The sequence below is a fragment of the Lepus europaeus genome, chromosome 3 (genome assembly GCF_033115175.1).
Source record: "Lepus europaeus isolate LE1 chromosome 3, mLepTim1.pri, whole genome shotgun sequence".
Classification (NCBI taxonomy): domain Eukaryota; kingdom Metazoa; phylum Chordata; class Mammalia; order Lagomorpha; family Leporidae; genus Lepus; species Lepus europaeus.
The window spans coordinates 12,031,594-12,056,863 of record NC_084829.1 but is presented as its reverse complement, the minus strand read 5'-3'; the positions used below and the strand labels follow the sequence as shown (position 1 = coordinate 12,056,863).

Here is a 25,270-nt window from a genome sequence, read left to right as displayed (position 1 = left end):
CTGCAGGGTCTGGCAGGGGGCGTGGCTTTTCCACTTGGATTTAGAAAGCGTGTCCCTCAAATAACACCCTCTCTTGTCTGTGTCCCCCAGGTCTGAGATAACGGAAATTTCTTCGTAGGTGGCAGTTCTGCTGTGTCCCAGGAGCACTGACAGGGTATGCGCTGAGTTTAGCGCCTTCTTAAGGCACCACAGGACTCCATGATGCGATCAGCAGGCCACCGGTGTGCCATCAAGACCAGGGAGACTCAGGGTCACCCATCTTCACTCTGCTCAAGACTTGGTGTCCGGAGACCTAGCTTCTGAAAGGACACACAGACCCCAGACCTTGATTGTAGCTATTTAGGCTTTCTTACGATGTTTTATACTTTTATTTATTTGAAAGGCAGGCAGAGAGTCTGTCTCTCTCTCTCTTTCTCTCTCTCCCTCCCATCCACTGGTTCGCTCTCAAATGACTGCAACAGCCAGGGCTGGGCCAGACCACAACCAGAAGCTGGGAAGTCCGTCCGACTCCCGTGTGGGTGGCAGGAACCCAAGCACTGGAGGCCGTCATGTCTGGCACGAAGCGGGACTTGGCAGCACTGCCAGGACTTGCCCCCGGGCAATCTGATGTGGGATACAGCAGCCCAAGGAGCACCCCGACTGCTGGGCCAGACCCCCATCCCTACTTCTGTCTCGAGTCACTGCACTGCCTGGAGGGTACCTGTGACCTGCTGGCCTGGTCACATGACACATTCTACCTGTGGGTAGGAAAATCCAGGGGATGAAGGAGTTCGTTGGTTACTTGGTCTTTCCGGTTTTCAGAGAGGCAGTCCAGACATCACTCAGCAGCCATGGTGGCGAAGGTAGAACATGCGGCGGCAGGAAAGCCACTAGAGCACCACTGTGGGACACAGGTCAGCACACTAACTGTGATGACCGCCAGGACACCTTTCTGCTGGCCAAGCCTTAGTCTGTCCCTGAGTCTCTACCATCAGCAAGCAGCAAATGGAATCCCAGCGTGGGGTCCAGCGGGGCCCTCGGGCAGCAGGTGTAACGTCGGATAACTGGATTACAAATGTGAGAGATGACACCATGGGCCCTCAGCAGCAGCCTGTTACGGCCATCCACCATCCCAGAGGAGAGCAGACAAGCCACAGGGGACAGCGGGACCCTACTGCTTGTTCTCACCCAGCAGGCCAGGGAGAGGCAGGCCAGCCTGTGGGGCGGAGTAGAGAATGGCAGAAGGCCCTGCCTGGGGGCGACAGCCTCAGCACAGCTGCTGCCAGGAGCCAGGCCTGGCTTGCACAGGGTGGCGGAGAGACCCCGCAGTGCCGGGAGGGAGCAGAAGACCACCTCCCACCCCTCAGAACGCACAGCTGTGCCCTCTGAAAACCTCTGCTCCAGCATCCTGGGTCAGCCACCTCCTCCACACCTCATACAGGTCTCAGAATTTGCATTTTGCCCTGGAGCACAGAATGGGTGGCAAAATGAATGCTCCACAGCTTATGCTGCCGTTCTTGGAACGCCCTCCGGGTTTAAAGGGCTCGCTGTACTAGACCTGTGCAACAAGTTAAAGCAGGAACAAGGCACCGTTCCACTGGCAAAGTTCCCTTCCAGAGAGAAACCTGTGCAACAATGTTAAAGCAGGAACAAGGGGGAAACTAGGCCAGAGCAAAATTCATTCCAGGGGAAACAGTGCCCCTTAATTGAATGACTGAAGAACAAGAGCTCCAAGTCAGCCCTCACACACTTACACATGCACACCAGCGCCGGGTGTGCCAGGGAGAAGCCCGCACTGGCCCTTCCACCCGTATGGGCAGGCTCCACCTGGTGGTGATGCCAGGTGGCCCAAGGCCTTTGCCTTGCGGGTTGCTTAGCATGCTTGTCACTGGAAGGGATTGGCCGCTCTATGAAAGAATGCTTACTTTAGGGCCGGCGCCATGGCTTCACAGGCTAATCCTCCACCTTGCGGCACCGGCATACCGGGTTCTAGTCCTGGTTGGGGCGCCGGAGTCTATCCCGGTTGCCTCTCTTGCAGGCCAGCTCTCTGCTATGGCCCGGGAGTGCAGTGGAGGATGGCCCAAGTCCTTGGGCCCTGCACCCACATGGGAGACCAGGAGAAGCACCTGGCTCCTGGCTTCAGATCAGCGAGATGCACCAGCTGCAGCAGCCATTGGAGGGTGAACCAACGGCAAAAAAAAAAAAAAACAAAAAAAAACAAAAAAAAACCTTTCTCTCTGTCTCTCTCTCTCACTATCCACTCTGCCTGTCAAAAAAATTAATTAAAAAAAAAGTAAAAAAAAAAAAGAATGCTTACTTTAGCTCTGACTGCCTAATTTCCTATTATAAAGCAGCGGCAGCAGCGAAAAACAAAAACAAACCAAACAGGAGAAAAACACCCCAGCAAGGGAAACTCCAGGACCACAGATTGGAAGCCCTGTTGCATTTCATCTCTTCGGGTTTCTCTGGCTTTTGAGAAAATCCAGGATAAAAGTCAAGTATACAATATGGTTCCAAGGAGGCAATAGCTTTAAAACTCTTTAGCTGATACTAAACAAAGCATCTCCCAAAACACTCTTCTTATGCTACTGACTATTTAGAATGAAAACACTGAAATATTTTATCAGGACAGGAAGGAAGTGGTGCGGAGCGGACTCTGGTCCTAACCAGCATCAATGCACAGAGTTTAAGCCAGGGCTGCTTCCCCCACTGATGCTGCCTTGCACTCCCTCACCCTCGGCCCTGCCAGCTCTGTCCCATTCACACCCCAGCTCTCACTCCTCTCTCTCCACCTGTACTCCCCCCCTAGCCCCCACAGGTCCCTTCCTGTCCTCTGAGAGTGCCCCAGGCACCCGCTGCCACCTCTGACCCCTTCCTGATGGCTGGCTTGGGAAGGGGACCCTGCCAGGTCTGGGCTCACCCCAGCATCCCAGCTCCTGGAGGACAGGAATTGTGTGCAAACTGAGCAGTCGCTAAAGTGCCCAAAACATACACGAATAATTACAAATGGAAATAAACTTCCCTCCTCCACCCCGGGGCCCTCCAGAGCTGCTGAGAAACAGGAACCTGGAGAGATCATCGCTGCGGATGAGACAATGCCGCAGTCGGAAGACTTAAATCTTCTAGTCCTGGGATCAGTGACTGATACATAACCAACGCGCAATTCCAGTTGCTTTAGTAATACCTGAATGGACTGACCTTGGTCGCAGAACACAAATGTGACTTCCAGGGAAAGGTACTGTGATGTCATAGCTACCATTCAATTGTAGGGAAGGAATCTACTGGAAAATTAATATATCAAGTTCTAAAAACTACTGAAGTATCTCTTTTTTTTCTAGTCCTTCATTTAATGAGTAACTATTTACTACCTGCTAGGCACAGGCTCAAGGAGCTGCTATTATATGATTTATTTTCTAGTTGCTAAATTAACAAATACACACAACACAAACACGTGTCTGGCCACAGAACAGAACAAGGGGTGTAAATCATGCTGGCGGCAAGAGAGAGGGGTGCTTTTTATGTGGGAGACTCCCAGAGGTCCCATAAACAACAGGACACCAGCACAGGGAGTTGCAGGACAGAGGAAAGAGGTGCAAAGGCCCTGAGCGGGGGCCTGCTGGGTGTGCTCAATACAGAACTGGGAGATCAGTGCAGCTGCCGCGAGTGAACAAGGGAGGAGAGAGCGCGGGGCTAAGTCTCAGAGATGGAGGTGCGAGAGGGTGTGTGGGCAGCGGGTCTCCAGGGGGTGCTGGGACCAGAACCCTGAATGAAGCAGGAAGCTACAGGAGGGGGTAGCAGAGGAACAGCATCGTTTTCAAAAGACCAGGCTGCCGGATTGGAAACTGAAATGGAGCAGGCTGAGGCTGTCAGGGGTATTTGGCAGCGGCCATGGGGCCTGTGACTGGCTGGGCTGCTGCTGCTGCTGGTTAAACGTGCTTGGGTTCTGCAGACACGCTGGAGGGAGAGCCCGGCAGTTTAACTGGCAGATTGGAAGGCCAATGAGAAAAGCTGGCACCAGGGAGGACAGCACGATTCTGATGGGGCAGCTGCAGGTTTGCAGATGACCGGGGAAGTGCGCGTCTCAGGAGCCTGGGGGCGTCCACCTTGAGATGCCCATGGGACACCAAGCGGAGGTGGTGGCAAGGGGCCAAGTCGGGGTGAAGGGAGTACCAGCAGCACCGCGTGGGGTTTGCAGTCAGACTAAGAGGGGGTGACCGGGGCAGACAGAGCAGAGGCCGCAGCCCTGGGCCCCGGCAGGAGCTGGTACGAGGTGGCACAGGTGTAGGCTGGCGCACAGCAGCTCCCTCCAAGGACCACCCCCCCCCCCCCCAGACTTCCGGGTCTCCGACTGTCGTCAGCTGAATGCAGTACAATCCTCTGTAGCGCATAACGCCTCCAACCTCAGCGCACTTATTAGGAAACCACAGGTAAAGAAAAGGCACACACCTGCCATCCACCCAACTGGCGCGACACTGAACTCCTGACAACGCAAATCGCGGTTAGGGAGTGGGGAGAGGGGAATGCTGTTCTCGAAACTATTGTAAAATTACACAGTAAGGTCAGCTTCCCGGGTGTCTACGTACACAGCGGTACTGCTCACATAAACCTGAGCTCCCCACACAAACAGAAGCACGTGCCAGCCATCAGGGTACAGAGGCACGTTAAATGGACTGAAACACCCCTCATTCATTCAGTTCTGCCTATGGGGGAGGGCGAGAGGCTGGTGACGGGGGCTGGGGATTCAACCCTCATCTGCAATGCCCAATTCAGCTGATTTCCTTTAACAAAAGAAGTCATGGCTGGGACTTGAAGCAAACCCAGGAAAACATTTACAGTTATCAACTCTGCTGTACATAGAGAAGTGCATGTAATAAAGTGACTCTGCACTTTTCTTGAATCTAAAAAAATTTCAAAATACGTTTTTTTTATAAAAGCACAAACGAGTGTAATAAAGGAAGACAGAGGATTGGTTTAAGACAACAAGCTTGTGCTGTCCACACCTACACTGCAAGCCTGCAATAAAGCAAAAGGAGAGGAACATCATTTGTTGGAGCAGCAATAAAGACTTCCCGGTACCTACTATGACACAGCACTTGGCAAACCTTCACTTGGATGTTACACCTTCGTGTTCCATACAAATCATACAGAAACTGAATATCCTACCTGCATGATAATTAAGAAAAAAAAAAAAAAACAGAGGAATGCAAGCAAAATGACTTCATTTTATCAGAAGACCTATTCCAAATAGGGAGATAAGCTATCAATGTTGATTTATAATCTGAGGCTGGCTCCAAATGTTTTTGGAATTGGATGAAAAATAAAAACCTGATGGACAGATATGTAAGTCAACCAGCCAGCCAGCCCATCTAAATCTACACAGTGCATGCTAACTCATGGAGACTACACCAACTCTACGCTAATTTGGGACATAAACACCAGCTTGTGGGATAATTCGGAGGACTCCACAGACATCTTAACTTCTCTGAGTCTCATCTTAACGAGGTGCAGTATGTCAGGGCACACATTAGTGTAATCACACCTTGTGCACTGTCACAGCTTTCCAGACACCGAGGTCTCATTCTGCCACCTGCACCTGCTGCCTCCCCTCGTCAGCGGGTAATGAATGCATTGGCATTTCTCCTAGATTTTTACATCTGAATCGCTCCGTGCCGCTCAATGAGAGTCACTTCTGCATACTTAGAAATAAGTCCTGGCTGACTCGCTTAGTGTTACTGATCGTCAGGCGGGGCAAAACGCGTTTGACTTTTTACCTATATGTTCAGTGGTGTCGTCATTTTATCATACCAAACTAATGCATATTAAGAAAAACACAGGAAACTGATAGATGTTTATCTTAGGGCTTTTTTTTCCCTAAAAAGCAGTGGGTAAATATCTTTTGAATTCTCTCTTTTGTTGATAAACCTTTAGGTTAGAGAAAGGTTTTTCAAAAAAGTGTTTCTATTCTCTGACCAATCAGAACAGACAAACAGGTTTATTTTGCCAGAGATATATGTGCTGTGTTACCATTTTGTATACAAAGAACCAGGTAACTTCTGCAGAAAAACAAACATTCTGGAGAACCAAACAGATGTTTTATCCACAAGAACTCCGAGAGCAGCCGCAACAAGGCCGACACCACTCAGCCAGAGATTCTGCCCCAGGGCGCCGGTGCAAGGGCTGGGCAAGCAGAGAAAGAACCGCAGGAGAATGTGGGCAGGGGGAAACCTTGCCACTGACAGGAGCCCAGGGAAGGGGAAACCCAGATCGCACAAATGGCAAGAGAGGGGAGAGTTGGAGAAGGCATCAAGCAGTCTGAGCTGGATGGGGAAGGAAAGTGAGGGTTCAGCCGGTGTAGATGGGGAGCCACTCCTGTGTGGGGAGCCAGGACAGTTTGGAGGGAGGGCTGCGAAGGCAGGCGGCCGGGTGCATGGCGTTCAGGTGCGAGGGTGGCAGAGAGAGACTGGAAGCAGGAGGCTGGGGGTGTACCAGCTCTTGCTTAAGGGGAAGCGGGTGACACTTCATGTGGGAGGCAGGTGGCAGGTGCTGGGGCACTGGGCAGTGGAGTGGTACCATCACACAGACACACACAGCAGGAGACTGGTGGAGGGCAGAAGAGGAGCTCGGGACAGGAGGGCTGATGTGCAGTCTATGGCACAGGACACGTTAAGAGGCAATGAACACAGGACTAAGCAGTATCGGCAGGAACAGAAAGAAGAGTGTAGATGCAAAAAATAATAAGACATTGTAAACAGCATGGATGAAAAATACATTAGAAAACCTTACCTGATTCTTCTGTATCTTGTTCATCTATTAAACCTACTGAGACGCCTAAATCCACACATTTCTTGCTATGTGCCTTGGACTTCATGTGTTTTGTCAGATTTCCTTAAGGGAAAAGAATGTTTACTAAGCTTACATAGCATTATTTTGCTGTTGTAGTTGTCAACACTGGCAAACCCCATTTCTATTTCAAGCAAAAGTATAGACTGCGGTTACACAAATCCAATGACTGGACCAAAGAAAATATTGGCATCGGTATGTTGCAACGACCCTGCTGTTCACTGTTAGCCACTTCTCCTCTTCAAAGCTGCCTCCTCCACGTGGGGCGTGCCTGTCTCTGCCTCCCCATTTGTCTTCTCCACTCCTTATTTGTTCTTCGTGTGTCACACTCCCTTCACTCAGAGTCCCTGTGAGGGCGCACAGTGATCTGCGGCCCCTGGGCTGTGCACTCTGCTCGCTCCCTAGCTGGTTTCTCCACAGGCTTCTCGGGCTGACCTCCAGCAAGGCTGGCTCCCAGGAGCCCTAAGTGCCCCGCAAGTGCCCGCGTGGCAAACATCTCCATCAGGCAGTTGTTCAGCTGCCTGGGGTCTTAATGGTCGCACTAGTGCAGACCACAGATTCTGAACCAGCTTGCTTTTTTTTGGCTCTGCTTTGTTTTCTGCAAGGAAGAGGGGTAGGGCTTTGCATTCTGGGGGGTCTCACTGCCCATGTGGCCAACGTCACCGGAGAGGAGAACCAGGCTTATTTCAGGGGCTTCAGCCTCGGTCCCAGGACACGGGCTTGTAGGTGGACACCTAGTTTTGAATATCGTCTGGACTTGGAAATTATTTTTTTACTATTTGCTCACCATGCTAGCTTTGGGTTTCTTCTTTATTTCTGGTACCTGGGAGTTTACCTTTTAAGATTTTGAGCTTGACTACCTATCAAAAGCTATGCATGATGGCTGCTGTCTTATATTATAATGGTATCTCTGGCAGCTGCATAGACCTCTCCACACTTTAGCAGAGCAGGGACCCACGTGATCATGAATGCAGGGCACAGCTCATATTCCTCTGGGGTCACCAAACATCTTGTGGGTGACGTGAACACAGAGTATCACCAACAAGGGCACTATCACACCAAATTCTAAATACAGAGTTGGGTGGGCAGGGGCAAAGCAGTATTTGAGGCTAAGCCATTAGAAGAGCTGTGAAAGCCTAAAACACTGGTCCAGTTCTCAATCTGCAGTAGCTGGAGCACAGACAAAACTGCCCTACTGATAGTGCTTCAGCTCCTTGGTAATTGCACTGTGGCTGTGAGACTGGCAACACACGGTCAGGCCAAGTCTCACGCAGAGCACATTCTTGTCTGAGCATCCACACGGCAACGTGGAGCTCGGAGTTCAAGGATTTCTGGTGCACCAGGCTGCCTGGGCCCACTGATGCCCGAGACCCATCAGACCCCAGCTCTGCTGAGTCTAAAGGTAACACCAGGCGTACCTGGTTTGCCTGTGACTCACATTTACATTAAAAATACTGTGAAAATGAAACATGAAGCAAACATGGCAAAATGTTAACAATTATCAAAAGAAGATGGTGTTCAAATCTTTTTTTTTTTTTTTTTTGTGAAAGCTCCAAAGTTGTCCTATTAAGAAATTAGAAAAATGGCTTAGCCACTTAACATGGCTGAGATTTCCAATTGCGAGTCATGAGTGTAATGATGATATTACAAACCAATTTGTAAGGTCCACTGACAGTTCTCTTTCAAAATACTGCTGTTCCCTAGGTTGACTGCCTTAGCAGCTTACTTGTTATCTAAGAAGTTAATATATGGTTATTAATGAGCCAAACTTCGGGAGAAAAGTTCTTATGCAAGTCTCTCCTAGAGATATTATGAAGTTTATGTGTGGACTTCACATTTTTCTACAGTTAATAAGTGTTGATCTCAGTCTTCTGGGAAGCTGGGAAGTTTCGTTTCTCAATTCCTACAGCTATGCATAGCGTCGCTGTTGGGATACAAAAGGGGCTAAATGCGGCAGACACGTACGCGCGCTGTTTCCTGTTGACTGACCTTGCTGAATCAGGGAAACCAGTCTATTAAAATTATTCTGAAAACTCATGAAACAAACTGGGAACAAAGGATGAATTATAGGTCTAGAGGCATGGCCATCAGAAGCAGTGATTTCTGGGGCTGCGCATTTTGCTATCTTTGTGTAGCAAATCTATACAGCAGCACCTAACATCACCACTGCCTTACATCTCCAGGCACAGTCAATGAGAGCTGGCTGGCTAGGAGAACAAAGTCAGTCAGAATCGGGCAAAATCTACAGCCTAATGGAAAGGGGACAAAAAGGTCTATTATTGTTTAGCTATCTTCATAGGTGCTCTGGAATCTGTGTTACAAAGATTTGGCCGGCGCCGCGACTCACTAGGCTAATCCTCCGCCTTGCGGCGCCAGCACACCGGGTTCTAGTCCCGGTCGGGGCGCCGGATTCTATCCTGGTTGCCCCTCTTCCAGGCCAGCTCTCTGCTATGGCCCGGGAGTGCAGTGGAGGATGGCCCAAGTCCTCGGGCCCTGCACCCACATGGGAGACCAGGAGAAGCACCTGGCTCCTGGCTTCGGATCAGCGAGATCCGCTGGCCGCAGCAGCCATTGGAGGGTGAACCAACGGCAAAAAGGAAGACCTTTCTCTCTGTCTCTCTCTCTCACTATCCACTCTGCCTGTAAAAAAAAAAAAAAAAAAAACAAAGATTCACAAAGGCAGACTGCTGGAAGGAAGCTGACTCTAAAACACGGACACTGTCACGCCAGGAACAGGGGAACGGTGCGTTTCCAGGAGGTTCTACGCCAGCCTCAGGAGCTAGGACAGCCTCACTCAATTAAATGACTATCGTGCAATTCCACATGACTTATCCGATGAGACAAAAAATCTAACGGAATTCAGATATGCAGAATATTAGAGAAATGTAAGCCACGCAGAGTGCTAAGAGATAATGCCCCCTCTTTGGGGACTCTGCTCTGTCCAGCCCTGAACAGACATTCATCGAAAATCCTGCAGGGTGTGCTGTCACGTTCTCTCAGGGAAGTAACTACTGCTTGGTGACCGAGCATTTGGCTGTGCCAAGACGTCTCTCAGGTCCCACTTGCTTTCCACACCTGGGCCGTCCTTCCATTCTTGCCTTTATTTTATCAATACAACAACAACAACAACCCTTATTTGTTTTTTGTTTTTTTTCTTTCTATTGAGCAATACCCATTCCACATGATACCTAGAGATCTTCCTATACTTGCTAACATTCTGTATTTGGTAATCTTTTATTAGCAGCATCAGCCTTTTAAATTTGTCCCTGGCCTCACACTGGACACTAACAGACGTTCCTTAATCATAGCTAGGGCCAAAACCAGTGAAAAGGCAGTGCACTGGGACAGACGACCCAAGCGTCTCGTCCAGTCGGAGTCCACACTGACGAGCAGGAGGGCTGCTGAAATTCACCCTCTAGAAAGGAGACTGGCGATGCGGCTCAATAGGCAGAGGATTAGCCTATTGAGCCAAGGCGCCGGCACACCGGGTTCTAGTCCTGGTTGGGGCACCGGATTCTGTCCCGGTTGCCCCTCTTCCAGGCCAGCTCTCTGCTGTGGCCCGGGAGTGCAGTGGAGGATGGCCCAAGTCCTTGGGCCCTGCACCTGCATGGGATACCAGAAGCACCTGGCTCCTGGCTTCGGATCAGCGCGGTGCGCCGGCCACAGCAGCCATTGGAGGGTGAACCAACGGTAAAGGAAGACCTTTCTCTCTGTCTCTCTCTCTCTCACTATCCACTCTGCCTGTCAAAAAAATAAAAAAATAAAAAAAATAAATTAAAAAAAAGAAAGGGGACCTGCATCTCAACCCAAGAGCTGCAGAAGAAGAGTTTGGAAACCCTTTGCATTCCTGAACCCTCCTGGGATTATTCAAGACTACCTGAAGAACGTCTCCTCTTCCCATTAGTCTTGTTTCAGATACTACTGGCATTTTTGAAGGGAACTCATCTGATCCTACTCAGTTGTTCTAGGTTACAACCCTCTTTAAATGCCAATAAATCTGATCCAAAAAATATACCATAAATTTTGCTAAGGTATTGATCTTTGAAACAAAAACTGCAAAGACAAGCAACAGAATCAGGGGGAAGAAAAAGCAAATGGTAACTCAAAAGGGATAAAAAGAGTTTCTATAAAAACCAATTAAAATTTTTTACACACATACATTTGTATGTTTTCAGACATACATTTCCATGACTACACTGCCCTGTGGAAGTGAGATTCCTAGTTTTTAAAGGTGGTATATGAAACTAAAACCTCAAGTTGACATGCTGTTATATAATGGAGCATGAAGAAGGAGCCCAATGGAGAAAGTGAACATTTTATAATATTGCACCCAGGAAACTTGTGGCGGGTAAAGGGATTTTAACTGTAGTAAAGTCTTCAAATTTAAACAAAAACTTAGAAATAAAAAGGGGGCTAAATACAATGCTGATAACCAGTCCTGAGATCTTTTTATGAACATTACATGGAAACCTTAAAACTTTTTTGAAGGTGAAATTCAACAGTTTTTGGGTTAAAAAATGCATCATTGAAAATAAATAAAGGGATGGCTATCTATGCCTAAAAATAGATAATAAAACCCAAGTGTAAACATTATCAAAGTTGCTATTTTAAATTTTTCAATCTTTTAGCATCCAAATGAATTCCCTGGATCATGAAAAATGTTTTTCTTCAGCCCCCAGTTATGTTTGAAAATACAGTAGTCACCGGGTTCGCCAACTGTAACATGGGGAGTAAAATAAAGAGGCGTTGCTCATTTCCAAGTCTTAGGCTTAGCACACACTTCCTGTAAAACCTTCCCTCAGGGGTTCTAGAAACATACAAAGAAATAAGACTATAGTGCTGACAAGCTACAGTGAAATTTGTGTATTTAAACTATCATATTCTTGGTCAAAGAATTTGCAAAGTTGGGTCTGCTGCCTGAAAGCATATAAAAAGGACCAGGAAGCCACGTGCATGTCCTACCTTTGGTCTTAAAGGAGAAGTTACAGTAAGTGCAGTGGTAGGGGCGGACATCTGTGTGGGTCCGTATGTGTTTCTTTAACATGCTAGGTTTCTTACAACGTATTCCACATTCTTCACAAATGTACTTTCCTCTTCCCCTGCCTCGGACATAGACATACTCTTCATTTGATTTGTATCTAATTTAAAGAAAAAAAAAATGAATAGGGAGATTGGACACTATGTCTTTGAGAGAAAGTATCGATGATTAAAATTGCAACCTAAAAAATAAAGCAAGGCACAACTTTTTTCTACTCAATAAAAACTGTAGGCACATGTGAATAACAGAATATTTCAGTTTTTCATATCAATACAATATTCTAATATTCATTATTGCACTGGCATTCATAATATTCTAATCAAACAAACTTGCTCAATATGATGCTTCGCTTGCAAACATTTCCCTAATTCTAAGTTACTGGCTTGAAGTCTCTTTCCGCTGCTAAATTCAGGCGCAGCAACTGTAAGTTCTGGAATATTTCTGAGCTTCGGTGTGACTACATTTGCCCTTCATAGCTTGTTCTCATACATGACACACAAACGCATCCATAGGCAGTGGGTTCATCTCCCTTAGGGCATCTCCACGCCAGCCCTGCTGCAAGTCAACATGAAGCCCAGGGAGCAGGCCAAAGATGCAGATCTTAGCTGCCTTACAGGCCCTACAACGTATCCCAAAAGAACACAACATATTTTGCCATGAGGACTGTTAATAAGCTGAAAAGTCTCACAACAATTACGTAAAGCTGGCACTGATGAATCTTCATTCACATAAAAACAAATGTACATTTAAAAAGTAAGTTTAAATGTACATTTAAGAAGTAAAATTTGTACTTGCCCTCCATCAAATATTTTAATTCTTCTCGGTTCACTTTTGATTAAGGAATTTTCTTTATCTTGCTCACTGTTAATTTCAGAGGCATCTTTATTGCTGAATTCAACTACTGTGGACTTTTGATTACCTAATGCTCTCTGAAAGGAAAAAAAAAGAGAAACTAATTTAATAAAACTGAAAACACACACATGCTAATGTTTCACTGGAAATTAAAACATGGCAGACTAGAGAGGATACAGTTAACATAATGAAATGCATTTCCAAGAATAACAGGTTCAAAGGTCATTTACTTTAATCTCTTCCCCTGTCATCAACCTGCCTACGCCGTAGAAAACTGATCAATTTTATGTTATCTTAAAATCTGATCACGGTTCACTGATATTGCAATGCACCCTGGTAGGCACAGGGACTTTTACACAGACTGCACACTCCTTCTTATGTGTAACCCACCACTCCTGCTACAGCTGCTGTGCCCTCTTAAAGGGATGGCACTGTATAGTTGGACCTGCTTTTCCAAACGTATTGCCACAGACTGCCTCGCACCCCTGAGCCCCCTTCTCCTGACAGCCTATGCGGGGGCAGACTGCCTCGCACCCCTGAGCCCCCTTCTACTGCAGCCTATCGGGGGGAGCAGACTGCCTCACACCCCTGATGCCTCCTGACAGCCTATGGGGGGGGCAGACTGCCTTGCACCCCTGAGCCCCCTTCTCCTGACAGCCTATGGGGGGGGCAGACTGCCTTGCACCCCTGAGCCCCCTTCTCCTGACAGCCTATGGGGGCACCGCCCTTCTCCCCACTAGCTTAAATCACAGGGATGGCTTCCCCCTCTATCTTCTCGAAAGTTCCCCGGCTTCTGCAAACTCTGAGATCCAAGTCAACTGAAAAGTCGGGTTTTTGGCCCAATAGCAACCGGGAAAAGACTCAGAAATGATCCAATGCTACACGGTTTCCCCTGGGAACAAAGGAAAAACACTGCGTTCTGATTTGACGCGGGATTTTGCTGCACCATCGATGGGATGCTTCCTCACTCATCACGCCAGGCCGCCCACACGCGCCGAGAAGCAGGAAACCCGGGCAGATCATGTCCCAGTGAGAAAGCATACTCCGGGGTCCCCAGATCCTTGTCAAAGGGCAAAGGTCAACAGCACAGGCCAAGCCCCAGTCCTCTGGCTGACTCCAACCCAAGGCACAACTTCTCTCCGCTCTGCTCACTATGACATTGAGATGACCTTAGGACAGCGAGGCTGCCGGAGTGCACAGTGGAGGGGCGGGTCTGTGTGGTCCCACACAAGCACCCAGGGAAGCCACTGTCCCCACTGGGACATGTTCCGCTGGAAGGCGGTATGCAGGGACCCTGACCGTGAGCCCCAAGGAGGTGAGAATGCAGCCATCTCCTCCTGCTCTCCTGCCACGCACACTGGGCTCCCCGCAGTTTGAAATACATGCTCACAACTCTCTCCTTGGTGTCACCCCTGAACGGTATCCTCCTTCTCTCCTTCTCTCCTTCTTTCCGTACCCAAGTCCCCTCTACCTTCTGCTTGCTTTCTTATGATCAAATTCAGTTTCTATTTGCCAGCTATCAATGAGCTGAACGCCCAAATCACTGTCATTTTCTTAGGCTTCGCCGCTATGAGGGACCAGGTGTTGCTGGTGCCTCGTTTCTCTAAGCACTCCACCTGTTCTTGCCATTCGCGGTGGTTCAGCGCGTCATATCCGGGCTGTGGCTAAGTTACCCAGTACCCACCCTCTGGCGCAGACACCGTAGTCCACCGGTACCAGAACTGTCCACACAGACTCCTACCTGCCTCCCTCTTCACCTGACCTTCTACCTGAACAGCTCTCCCTGAAATACCTTCTTCCAAAGTGTGCACAGCAGCCCTTTCTCAGGATTCTCCCCTTCCTCTGAAAATCTCTTCCATTTTCTGGGGGGATGTAGACCTAACAGACCCCCAGGTTCTAGTCTGGGCCCCCTCCTCTTCTTTCTACCCCTGGGCACTGAGATGTCTGCACACCTTCCATCTGGAGTTCTCTCCTGAGATCCCACTCTAGATACGCATTTCCTGAGCCATCTTCCAAGGCACTTGGTCCTTAAGGAGAGCCGTGTCTCACAACACTTCTGGAGCATGCGCGAAGCTGTTCCTATGCTCAAGCCTCGGTCTCATCTCCCGGTATTCTGACACAGACTGACAGTCTAAACATTTAGACGTTCTCGAATCTTCCACAGCTCTTCCCCTCATAGGCAATGTCAGCTGTGGTTCCTTTAGAACTAGACATGTTTCTGTCAGAATACTGATATTACTATATTTTGATAGGTATGCAAATACTTACAAGCCTGCATTAAATACTTGTGGACCCGCAGGGGTCAAGGATTTAATCTATATTTCTCAATGTCCAGAGTCCAACATGATAAAGTTACTATTTACTTGTTCTTAATCACTTAATTGATTTTTCCCATTTTATAAAGCCAACAATTCTAATGATTCTGATTTCACAAATTACCCAAAATTATAGTTCCGTGACCTTCAATTAACCCGTAGATATTGACCAGAGCTACTTATCAAGGGTGTGAGTTAATGATTTTGTGAATCTGCTCTCTAGTACTAACTATTCTCAGAGCTCCCGAGAAAGAGTTAGGAAGGGCGTGGTGAGGGGAGTTAGAACCCCAGAAGGCGTATGAATGGCTCTCAACTTATATCCAAAGAGAAATACAAGAATCTCTGATTATCCATAACTCTGTGGACCACCACAATGTCCTCTCACTTAACAAGAACAAAACCTCAATAGAGAAGAAAGAGCAAAGGGACCCTGGCATTTTCTGTACCATTATGTAGATACTTACACAGTCAGCTAAGAAAAAAAAAAAAAAAAAAAACTGCTCAGGGTAAGTTATCATCCCACATAACCCGGGTCAGGGAATCTAGACCACTTGGTCTTTCAAACACTACCACACAGAAAGCTCAATTTGTCATTCACAAACTATTTCCAATTAAAAATATTTAAAGGTTCTCGAGACACATCAAAAACTATCTGCGTAACCATATTTGATGATAAGCTATATTTTATGTACCTTGCTTAAGTTGCTTTTCCACTTGCTTGAATAGACCAACAGATCTGATTTTGAATGGGTGGTTATTGCTTGACAATACAGTGATTTTCCAGTCTTCTGCTTGGAGTTAAGAAGAGAAAGAGCGACTTTTGTAGGCAAACCAAGTGGGTTTGGATCCCTGGAGCTGACGGTCCAGTCGGAATAGGCCGACGTCCTCTGGTCACGCTGAGGCCACGGCAGTGACTTCCGCCTTGACAGGTAACACCACGTAAAGCCCGTTGCCGTCTTGAGGCTGGGGAAGGCCAGCTGCTGTGTGTCCCCGGTGTCACCCGATGGGAGAGTGGTCCCTGGTAGCTGCCTTGGATCTGGGCCGGTCACTCGGACCCCTGGGGACTTCCTTTCTTGGTCACCACGTGCGCACTGTGGAGGAGAAACATGAGTGGTTTCTGGACGGAGGGGAGAATTTCCTGAGGGTGCGGGGGACTTGATGCTCTCAAACTCCTGCGATTCACTTACTGGTCCCGAGGAGGAATTATCAGCGGGCAAAACATCCGTCAAATGAACAGATGTGCTGCCGCTAACGTCAGGTTGAGAAAACGCCCCCTGTTCCACCACGGTGGTGCCGTCCAGGGGCTCGGTGGTGCACACCTGCCTCACCAGGACGGGTTTCTTTTGCTTGTTCACCTCGCCAGCTCTGGAACTCGGCGGCTCGGGCGGCCTGGCCTCGGGGGCACACACGGCTCCGTTTTCATCTTTCGCCCGCTTCTGGTGTTTCTCCATGGCAATGTCTAAACTGTTGGCGGGGGAGAGCATCCTTTTACTGGAAGCGGAAGACTCCTGCTGGGGGGAAAGCCTGCCCACGGACATCTTCGGAGTCAGGGCTGAGGATTCCAAGACAGGACTCGGGCCCGGCTCTGAGAAAGCGTGATCGCAAACAAGTTCCTTCTTGGAGTTTGGCAAAGCCGTCTGCTCATCCTTTTGTGATCTTGGCACGGAATTCAGCTCTTCGCTGACTGGCACAATACTAGGATTAGCCTGGCAAATTGGCTGACTGGACAAATCCTGGGTCACTAGGATTTGTGGCAGAGGGGTCAGGGCAGGGAAACAGTAGGTGGGCACACTGCCATGAAGAGGCACGGGCAGGACGAAGGAGGGCGGCACCTTCTGCCCCTGACCGCCCAGGGGCCCAAGCTCCAGTGGGGGGCAAGGACATGACCTTGACCTGAGATCTCCTAACTCGCTGGGTAACACCGCCGCCGTGGCGCCATGCTCCGCTCCGGCTGGATCGGACAGGGCTTGATTTGGCAAAGCGTGTGCGGGACTGGAGGGGGAAGACTTGCCTGAAGCCAGAACCTGACAACGAAGCTGGTATTTGGGAGCAAAGCAGTCCTCGCGTTTGGAAGCGTCCCGTGGACCAGGACCTGCACCTGGGTGGTCGCCCTGCGAAGACACCTGCGGGGACGCCTGAGCATTCTGGCGGCTGAGGGGTGCGTGGCTTCGATTTAGCAGATTAGTGCCGAAAATCTGTTGCCCGGGAAGGATGCTACTGGAGCCGGAATTCGCTGTTTCTGGCCGCAGGTCCTTACCTGGCGCCTGGGAGTGCACGGTGTCTGCGGGGAACTCGGGCAGAGGCGGTGCCGGGAGTGCGGGGCCCAGAAGCGGCACTGTGCTGGCTGGGTGTGCAGGCGAGGGGAGCCCTTCGGGAGCTATGTTTAAGGAAATCTGCCGGATCAGCGGGCCGCGCCTCCTCTCCAGGAGAGGCACGTGCCCGGGGATGGCGGACACCGAGGGCTGCGGCTCCCGCAGCGGGATTGGGGCCGGGCGGGGCGGAGTCACGCTTCCACAGTCGAAGGACTTGCTTCTGAGATCCGAGACCTCCATGGATGCCTGCACGCAGCCGATCTGCTCCGAGGCCGCGCGCCTCATCTCCCGGGGACCGCCGGGAACGCTCAGGGTATTGGAGGCGGGCGGAATCAAAAGAAACTCCGCTTTATTTAGAAACTCGGCTTTGGGCGAGACGTCCTCCGTGTCGAAGGAGGCCGAGAAGCTCGACGTGTGCGACAAGCTGCTGTCCCTGCTGAGGCTCCTGGACAGGGTGGAGTCGAAACTGGACTCCGTGGAGGAGCGCTCCATCTCGGCCAGCCGCAGCCGCTTCTTCTTGGGCGGCAGCTTCTCAGTGGGCAGCTTGGACAGGGTCTCGCTGCGCTGAGGCCAGCTGAACTTCTCGGATTTTTCTGGGTCGTGGCTCTGGGCTTCCGGGTCCCGATCTGGCTCTTCGGTGACCAGAATTTCCGGGACTTGGATGTTGTGCTGCCGGACCAGCCTCGAGGGCTGTCCCAACAGGTGCCGCTCACCGGACATCTTCCTGGAGCCCTCCTGCGGCTCTCCTCTGAGGGGCCCAGCCGGCGCGGGCTGGGCAGGGGGCGCCGCCTCGCGAGAAGGCTGGGCTTCCTCTTGGGAGCCCCCTACTACCTTCAGAGCCCCGGGCTTGCCCGTCCTGCCCATCTCCTGGAGGGACATTGGGGACCCGCCCTCCAAAGGCTCAGGCTTGTCCAGCGAGCCGGGCCTGCTCAGGGAGTTGGTGTGCTGGATGACCGAGATCCCACTCCCGATCCTCGCCAGCTCGGCTTTGTCCACGGCGGCCGGGCCCAGGTGCTGCTCCGCGATGGTGGTCAGCTTCGCGTCCGCGGGCGGGTCGAGGCCCCTGGCCGCCAGCTGGACCTGCGAGCTCTGCAGGTGTGTGCTTCTGCGCTGGGGCTCCCGTGCGGGGGCCGCGGCGGGCGCGGAGCCCAGGGCGCTCTGAGACGCGGGGGCCTCGCAGCTCTGCGGGGCTGCCCCGCCGCCGTCGGTCTGCTGGAGCTCCTCCTCGTCGCCCACGCTTTTCATCTTGCGCCTCTTCCTGACCTGCGGCGTCTGCTCCCAGATGCCCGTGGAGCCGGCCACTCGGTAGTGCAGCATCTGAGGCTGCGCGCCGCCGGCCACCAGGCTCTGCTCCGGCTCCCTCAGGGCCACCTTGGTCTTCGGTCCGTGTAACTCCGAGCAGTAAAATTTCTTATGGTTTTCGAAGTTCTCCAGTTTCCGGTACCTGTTTCTGCAGGTTTCGCACTCGAACATCGTCCCCCGCCCTTGGTGGGACTTCTTCTTTTCTGGGTGCGCGCCTGGGGCCGGCGCCTTGCCCCTGGCCGCTGCCACACCTTCGCCGGCGGCCTGGCAGCCGTGCAGGCTCTCCTCCGAGGGCTGCCCGGGGCCGAGCGCCTGGTGGTCCCCTGCGGACGCGTCTTCCACCGCTGCCTGTCTGACCAGCGTGCGGGGGTGGCCGCTGGGGGGCACGGAGGGGTTCGGGCCGGACACGAAGACGTCGTCGTAGAACGCGCCGATTTTGTCATCGAACGACTGGCTTCCTCGCAGAGGGTGTGGGGGAGGGATGATGTTTGCAGGGACCGCCGAGTAACCCGTGGTGGGCATGGAGTTGCTCCTGGTGATCGGCAAGCAGTCCAGGGAAGGGACGGACAGAAGGAACACCTGCTTGGATTTCTCGGTGGGGGTGAACGGGGACTTGGGGATGTCCGAGCTGGAGCTTGTCCTCCGCCCCATTGGCTTCAAATCAAACTGGAAGGAGTCCTTGAAAATGTACGACTTGGGGGAGTCGATGCTCCCCCGCCGCGAGAGCGACGTCCTCCGGGGCTTGACGCTGTCCAGCTGTTTGTTGTCCACCAGGGCCTCGTTGTCCGAGATGAGCTTGGAGATCCGCTCCTCCAGGGTCTTTGTCGCCAGCGGTGGGCGCATCTGACCTGGCAAGAGCTGACCCCTGTCCCCCGGCGGGAAAGCAGAGGGTGCAGGTGCGCTGCCGCGAGGCACCGACATCCCGGCAGCCTTGGTGGCGTCTTGCTCGGGGGTGGGCAGAGTCCTGGCAAAGGGCGTGGGCGGGCTCACCGCCTGATCGGCGCTTTCGGAGCGGGAAAAGTAGCCGGAGTCCGTACTCCCCAGGCTGCGGGGGCTCAGCAGCTTCCCCTGCTGCTCCTGCGAGCAGTCGGTGGCCTGCTGCCTCTGGAGCTGGGCGTGCGCTGTCCCCGCTGCAGCGTCCGCTTTGCCCTCCGGCTGGCTCGCGTCCCCTTTCCGGTGGGACTGCTCGTCCACCTCGAAGGGGCTCGCGCCGGCTGAGGGTGACAGCACGTGTGGGACCTGGAGCTCCTTGTGCCTCTGGGCACTCACAAGCTCAAGCTTGGGGCTGTTGGCCCTCGGGGCGTCAGTCCTTGCGTGGGACACGGTGCTGGGGTGGACCACCACTTTGGGTAAGTCCGCCGCGGCCTGTGACTCTGCAGATCTGTCCACTGCACGGTCTGCGCGGCCCAGGACAGAACTGGAGGCCGGTAAAGCCTCAGCGCCTGACAGCCTCTTCGTCACCTGCACCGGCTGCAGTTCCATGGCACCAGGGTCGCTCTGCCTCTCCTCGGGGGCACCCTCCTCCTCGCTCTCCCCGCTGTCGTCGGCATCCGAGTGGATGCTCAGGGCTTTGGGGGACTCCTGGGACAGGAACAAGCCGCCAGCCTCCGGCTGCAAGACGAGGCCCAGTTTGATGGTGTGTGCGTGGGACTTTTTGTGCTTGTACAGGTTGCTTTTGGTCTTGAATGAGAACCCGCAGGTCACACAGGGGTAGGGGCGCTCCCCGGTGTGGGAGCGGATGTGTTTCAGGAGCACGCTGGGTTTGGCACAGGCTCTGCTGCAGTACTCACAGATGTACTTCCCTTGCTTTTTTGGCTTCTGGTCCTTTAGAAGAAGGCTGCACATTTGCTCGACGCTTTGATTCACCACCGAGTTGTAAACGGGTGCGGGGGGCGACTGGGCGGAAGTGGCTGGACTAACGGACAGAGGCGCCGCGGCCTCCAGGTGCTGGCTTTGGGGCGTAACCTGAGTTCTGGAAGGGCAGGGGGGGGGCACAGATGACGTCACCGTGGTGTTATGCACTTGCTCAAGGTTGGCGTTCTCCCGACTTTGCAGCGTGGGCCGCGCTCCCGCGAACCCGGAGCACGCGGGAAGCTGTCGGTGATGCTGGCTGGGCTGGGAGACAAAGTGTTCCTGCCGACCGTAGGGCCGGGCCACGGGCTGGGCCGGCGCCTGCTCCTGCTGCACGGCGGCCGCGTGTGCGGCGAACGAGGCCCCCGGAGCAGGCTGCGGTCCAGCGGCCGACTCGCGCGCAGGCTGGCCGGGGGCGTCCACGGAGCTGCTTTTTAACCTGGAAGGCGACCGTCCGGTTTTGCTGGGTCGTGGTTTTTCGGCCTTCATCGCACCCGCGGAGCCCTTCTGTGACAAGGTGCTCAGCTCGGGCTCCATGGCCTTCAGTAGCACATCGAACGCGGTCGCGGTGTAGGGCGGGGAGGGCGCTCTGCAGGGCGAGGCGCCGCCCTCTCTGCCCGCGGGCCTGGCTGCGCCCGCCGCCGGGGAGTCCCGTTTGCCATCGAGGACGCCGACCCTGGCCGGCCCGGGGCCCTCCGACCTCCACCTGCGCAGCTCCGCCGCGTGCTGGACCAACGGGGGCTTCTTGGGGGACACGGAGTCCTCGGCGGCTACCGCAGGTGCGTCCCCATTCTGCCTGGTGAGCTGCTTCCCGTTCTTCACAGAGAGGGGGTTCTGCCTCCTCGGGGCCCCCGCGGCGCCCTGAGGGGCAGCGAAGGCCGCCTCGTCTGTGTTTTGTTTTTGTTTCGCCTGCAGAGGGTTCCTGAGCGGGGACTTCGGGATCTTTTTCAGGTGGTTCTCGGCTACAATCTTCTTCCGTTTCACACCTTTGAGGGATTCCGAAGCCCCTTTAATACCAGCCTCTAGGATTTCTGTTAAAAAAAAGACAGACAGATTAAAAGCCAGTTGGTGAGACTGGACCTACACCAAGTATGATTTCTGAGAAGTTAAGACTGTCGCCACGAGGGTGTTAGGAGAGGGATCTGGAAACGCTGCCCACCAGGATGCATGAAAGACTCATACAATGGGTGCGCCCGCACCTAGCATGCCACGAGCAACGGAGGTCCCGAGCAGATGTCTCCAAGCTGAGTGGTCCGGCCTCCCCACTGCTGGCAGGGCCCAGGCCTGCCCACACAGCCCGGCGGGAGGGCCGGAGAAGGAGACCCCGCACCCATCCCCAGCAAGTTCCTACACAGGCGATGCTGGGGCTCTAATGAGAAAGAGGACTGCCAGCTAACGAACCTCAGAGCCCAGAAACTTCAGGTGCCCCCCAACGTGTGGCGAACTCTTGCTAAAATGGCAATGACATCAACAAACAGAGGATTAGGAAAGTAAAATGAGGCACTTATTTGGGGTTTAAAAAGTCTGCACAATGCTGTAATGGCCCTTGGTTTAAAAAGAAATCACTACTGTAGCTGAAAAGGAAACCCTGGCTGTGTTTGCGATAAGTAACAGGAAGATGGGTGTTTAAGTGGGCAGGTCCAGAGACAGAGAAACAGGTGAACCTTCCAGCAGAAGACAAGACACAAAACCACCTCCATTGCTGGCTATTTTGGAAATAAACTAGCATTTTAGGCAGCACTGATCTCTCACAATCTGTCAACTATTATACTTTTGAGCAATTATTTGCCACAATGTACTTGGATTCCACTTGATGGATCTAAACAAAATTATCCGACCTTATTTATTTGTAGAGAAGCCAGATCCTTTAACTCTCCATTATTTTCAAATAGTTGAAATATACATATTTGTTGCAATATACATATTTGAAATTCACATTAGATAAAAATGTGCACACTACAAGGACTTTGCATTTACTGAGGATTAGAAAGTACGTAAAATAAAATATTCTAGCCATGTTGTGACATCAGTTCATATGTTCTCCTATAGTAGTTCAACAACAAACATATACAGTATTCCACTAAACACACATTTACCCACTGTAACCAGAAGGACCAGAAGACGGGGGAGTATCTCATGGCTAACATATCTGAGCGAAGGAATAAGAGGAGGAGGAAGTGATCAGTGTTATTAATCTTCACAGGAAGATGCTGGGCAAATCTTTTTTATTCGTCAACGCACTCATGATGCTGTCCCCTGGTTCTCCCATCCCAGGACAGGAGTAAAAAGCCAGTGATGAGTGCCATGCCTCTCGTTAACTCCACCAGGCAAGGGGGTGTGAGGAAGAAGGGCGACTGCCATCGGGGGTGAGCAGTTTCTCCACCCAGTGGCAAAAAGCTGGGAAATGTGTGGTCATAAAAGTGAAAGGCCACGCTCTTAAAACGACTATGGACACGAGGAGGAGCTGCCCTTGGTAGGGGCAGTTAGCAGAGCCCAAACACCAGTAGCTGCAGGAAAATCCACCTTTGCCCTCCCTGTAGGACTCGCGGAGCCAGAGGCCCAGCTGGGGCAGATTCCGCTCATATTACTGCTTCACACGCTTTTTGGAGTAAGTTTTTAATACTTATTATTAGACGAATGTGGTGTACTCCAAAGAAAAATGCAAAACCTGAGCCTGTAAGTGGAACATCCCAAAAGAGACGTCTTAAACACGAAAGTACAGTTTAACTTTGCACTTAAAACGAAGCGTTCTGAAGGCGGTTTTCTGGTGCGGGGGCGCTAAGCTGCCTTTGGCAGCCCACGTCACATCCTGAGCGGCCAGTTCCGGACCCAGCTGTTCCGCTGCCGATGCAGCTCCCTGCCGGCGTGCCTGGGAAGGCAGTGGAAGGTGGCCTGAGTTCCTGCGCCCCTGCCACCCACGTGGGCGGGCGTTCTTGGCTCCTGGCTTCAGGCTGGCAGAGACAGGCCGCTGCGGCCACTTAGGGAATGAGCCAACAGATGGAAGATGAGTCTATCACTCTGCTTTTCAAATAAATGAAATGAAATAAATATTTTTTTAAAATGAAGTTTAAGTTAAAAGAATTGCTAAACTTAATATATACTTTTTAAAAACAAGACAGGCTAATTTCCTAAAAATGTGTTTTAAGACTTGGAAAAGAACAGATATTTTAAACAGGTTTTAACTACATGTTCCAGTTTTAAATACTGACTCATCTCTCCTTCGTCAAAGTTGATAATGTTTACATTTTGTTGGCGTAGTGGATATCCTTGGTTCTCTCTCTGAATCTTAATACTGCGTTGATGCTAATATACCAATTGTTACCGTCAACTGTTACCTCCTTTGCCTACTGACACCTTGATTTCTATCAAATGTCTGTTCCTCTATCTTCAGTACATGCTGTGGCCCTTCTTTCCCCAGGGAGATGAACTGTGTTGATCCCAGGTCACACTAAGGAGGACTCAGGTTGCGTTCACCTCTATGTTCTTTTCCTTTTGCTTTCTCTACGATTTCCTCCAGGCTTCCCCCACATCAATAACTCGATTTTCAGCCCATTAAGCTCCTTGTTGTTTCAATTTTACTTATCTGGACAGATGCTGCTTTGTTTTCATTTTGCTCCCTTAGTTCCGTATTTCGATTTCATCTCGTTTCACTGTCTTCTATTAAAGTGTGAGCTGTTGCATTAATAACTTGATGATTTTACTAAGTTTCTGTGCTTAAAAAAAAAAGCATTTCTGTTTCTAAGGTAGGATTTGCTTTACTCTTTCGCTCTTAGGGCTCTCCCATTGCTTGATGTCACGGGAAGGGCATGGGGGTGTACGCACCATGCTCCTCAGCCTGTCTGAGGGCTCGGGGGACCTCCCTCCTGTAACAGGGTTCATGCTCCTTGTGCGAGGGACAAAGCCCACTCACTGTGTGTACCTGGCATGGGAGGAGGCAATGGGATGACCTTGGATCTTGAGTCAGTCTCGAAATGCAGAGGTGTTTATTGTTAGGAGGGCAGAGGATGGGGGAGGGCACCAGGCCCCCGGGAGATGGATGTTGCACTGGCATTCCGTGAGTAGAAGCCTCTGTCTGACTTTGACTCTCTGTCCCTTGATTCTCAGTATTTGGGAGGGGTGTGGCCAGAGTCGGTGCAATAGGTGGGTGCCTCCCTTGGGACCCAGTCCCCGAGAGCAGGTGGCAGAGCCGTAGGATTTCAGAGAATGGTGTGTCTCCAGTAGTTCCAAAAACTTATCCTAATCTTGATTCATTACAAAAATAACTGTTAGAGAGTGGCAGGTGTCATGTTCTCTTGCCGGCTTATGTACACAGAAGAGAGCTGGTGCAGTCACCAAACCTGCTGGCCGTGTCTACAACATCTGGCCAGCAGTTACCACCGGCCTCAGACAGGACAAAGGGTGGACCAGGATGTCTCACCGCAGAAAAACAGCGGGCGGGAAGGGAGGCAGCAGGTGGCTGTTTACCGCTGGCACTTGCGCTGTGGGTACGGTGGGCCACAGGAAAACTCGTCAGGAAATGAGAGAAGGACGGAGGGACCGTGAGGCCAAGGGTAGAAGACGGGCCAGTGCAGCTCCCCAGCTGCAGGCCAGGCCTCCCCTGCGCTCACGGCGAGCACGCCGCTTTCTGCCGATGGCTCCCACTCCAGAATGCTGCGCGCTTTTGGTTGGTTTGTTTTATCAGCGCTGAGTTTGGATGTGTGCTTCGTAGGCACGGTGGGTCAAAGACAACTTTCTACTTTCACAAGAGAACACACAGCCAGTTTGGGAAGGCAGGGAAAGAT

At 51.6% G+C, this 25,270-nt stretch overlaps 1 protein-coding gene across 6 annotated transcripts in view; it reads right to left on the bottom strand.

Moving 5' to 3' along the window:
- HIVEP1 (HIVEP zinc finger 1) overlaps positions 1-25,270 on the bottom strand; it is a 146,234-nt gene that overhangs the window by 14,328 nt on the left and 106,636 nt on the right. For 4 of the 6 annotated variants that reach the window (XM_062184601.1, XM_062184600.1, XM_062184603.1 and 1 more), the window contains exons 4-7: positions 15,717-21,520; positions 12,653-12,786; positions 11,782-11,957; positions 6,763-6,864 (exon numbers count right to left, since the gene is read on the bottom strand). In XM_062184601.1, coding sequence (XP_062040585.1) covers positions 6,763-6,864; positions 11,782-11,957; positions 12,653-12,786; positions 15,717-21,520 — 6,216 coding nt within the window. The remainder of the gene's footprint in view (positions 1-6,762; positions 6,865-11,781; positions 11,958-12,652; positions 12,787-15,716; positions 21,521-25,270) is intronic. The other 2 variants (XM_062184604.1, XM_062184605.1) reach the window with 2 other exon arrangements.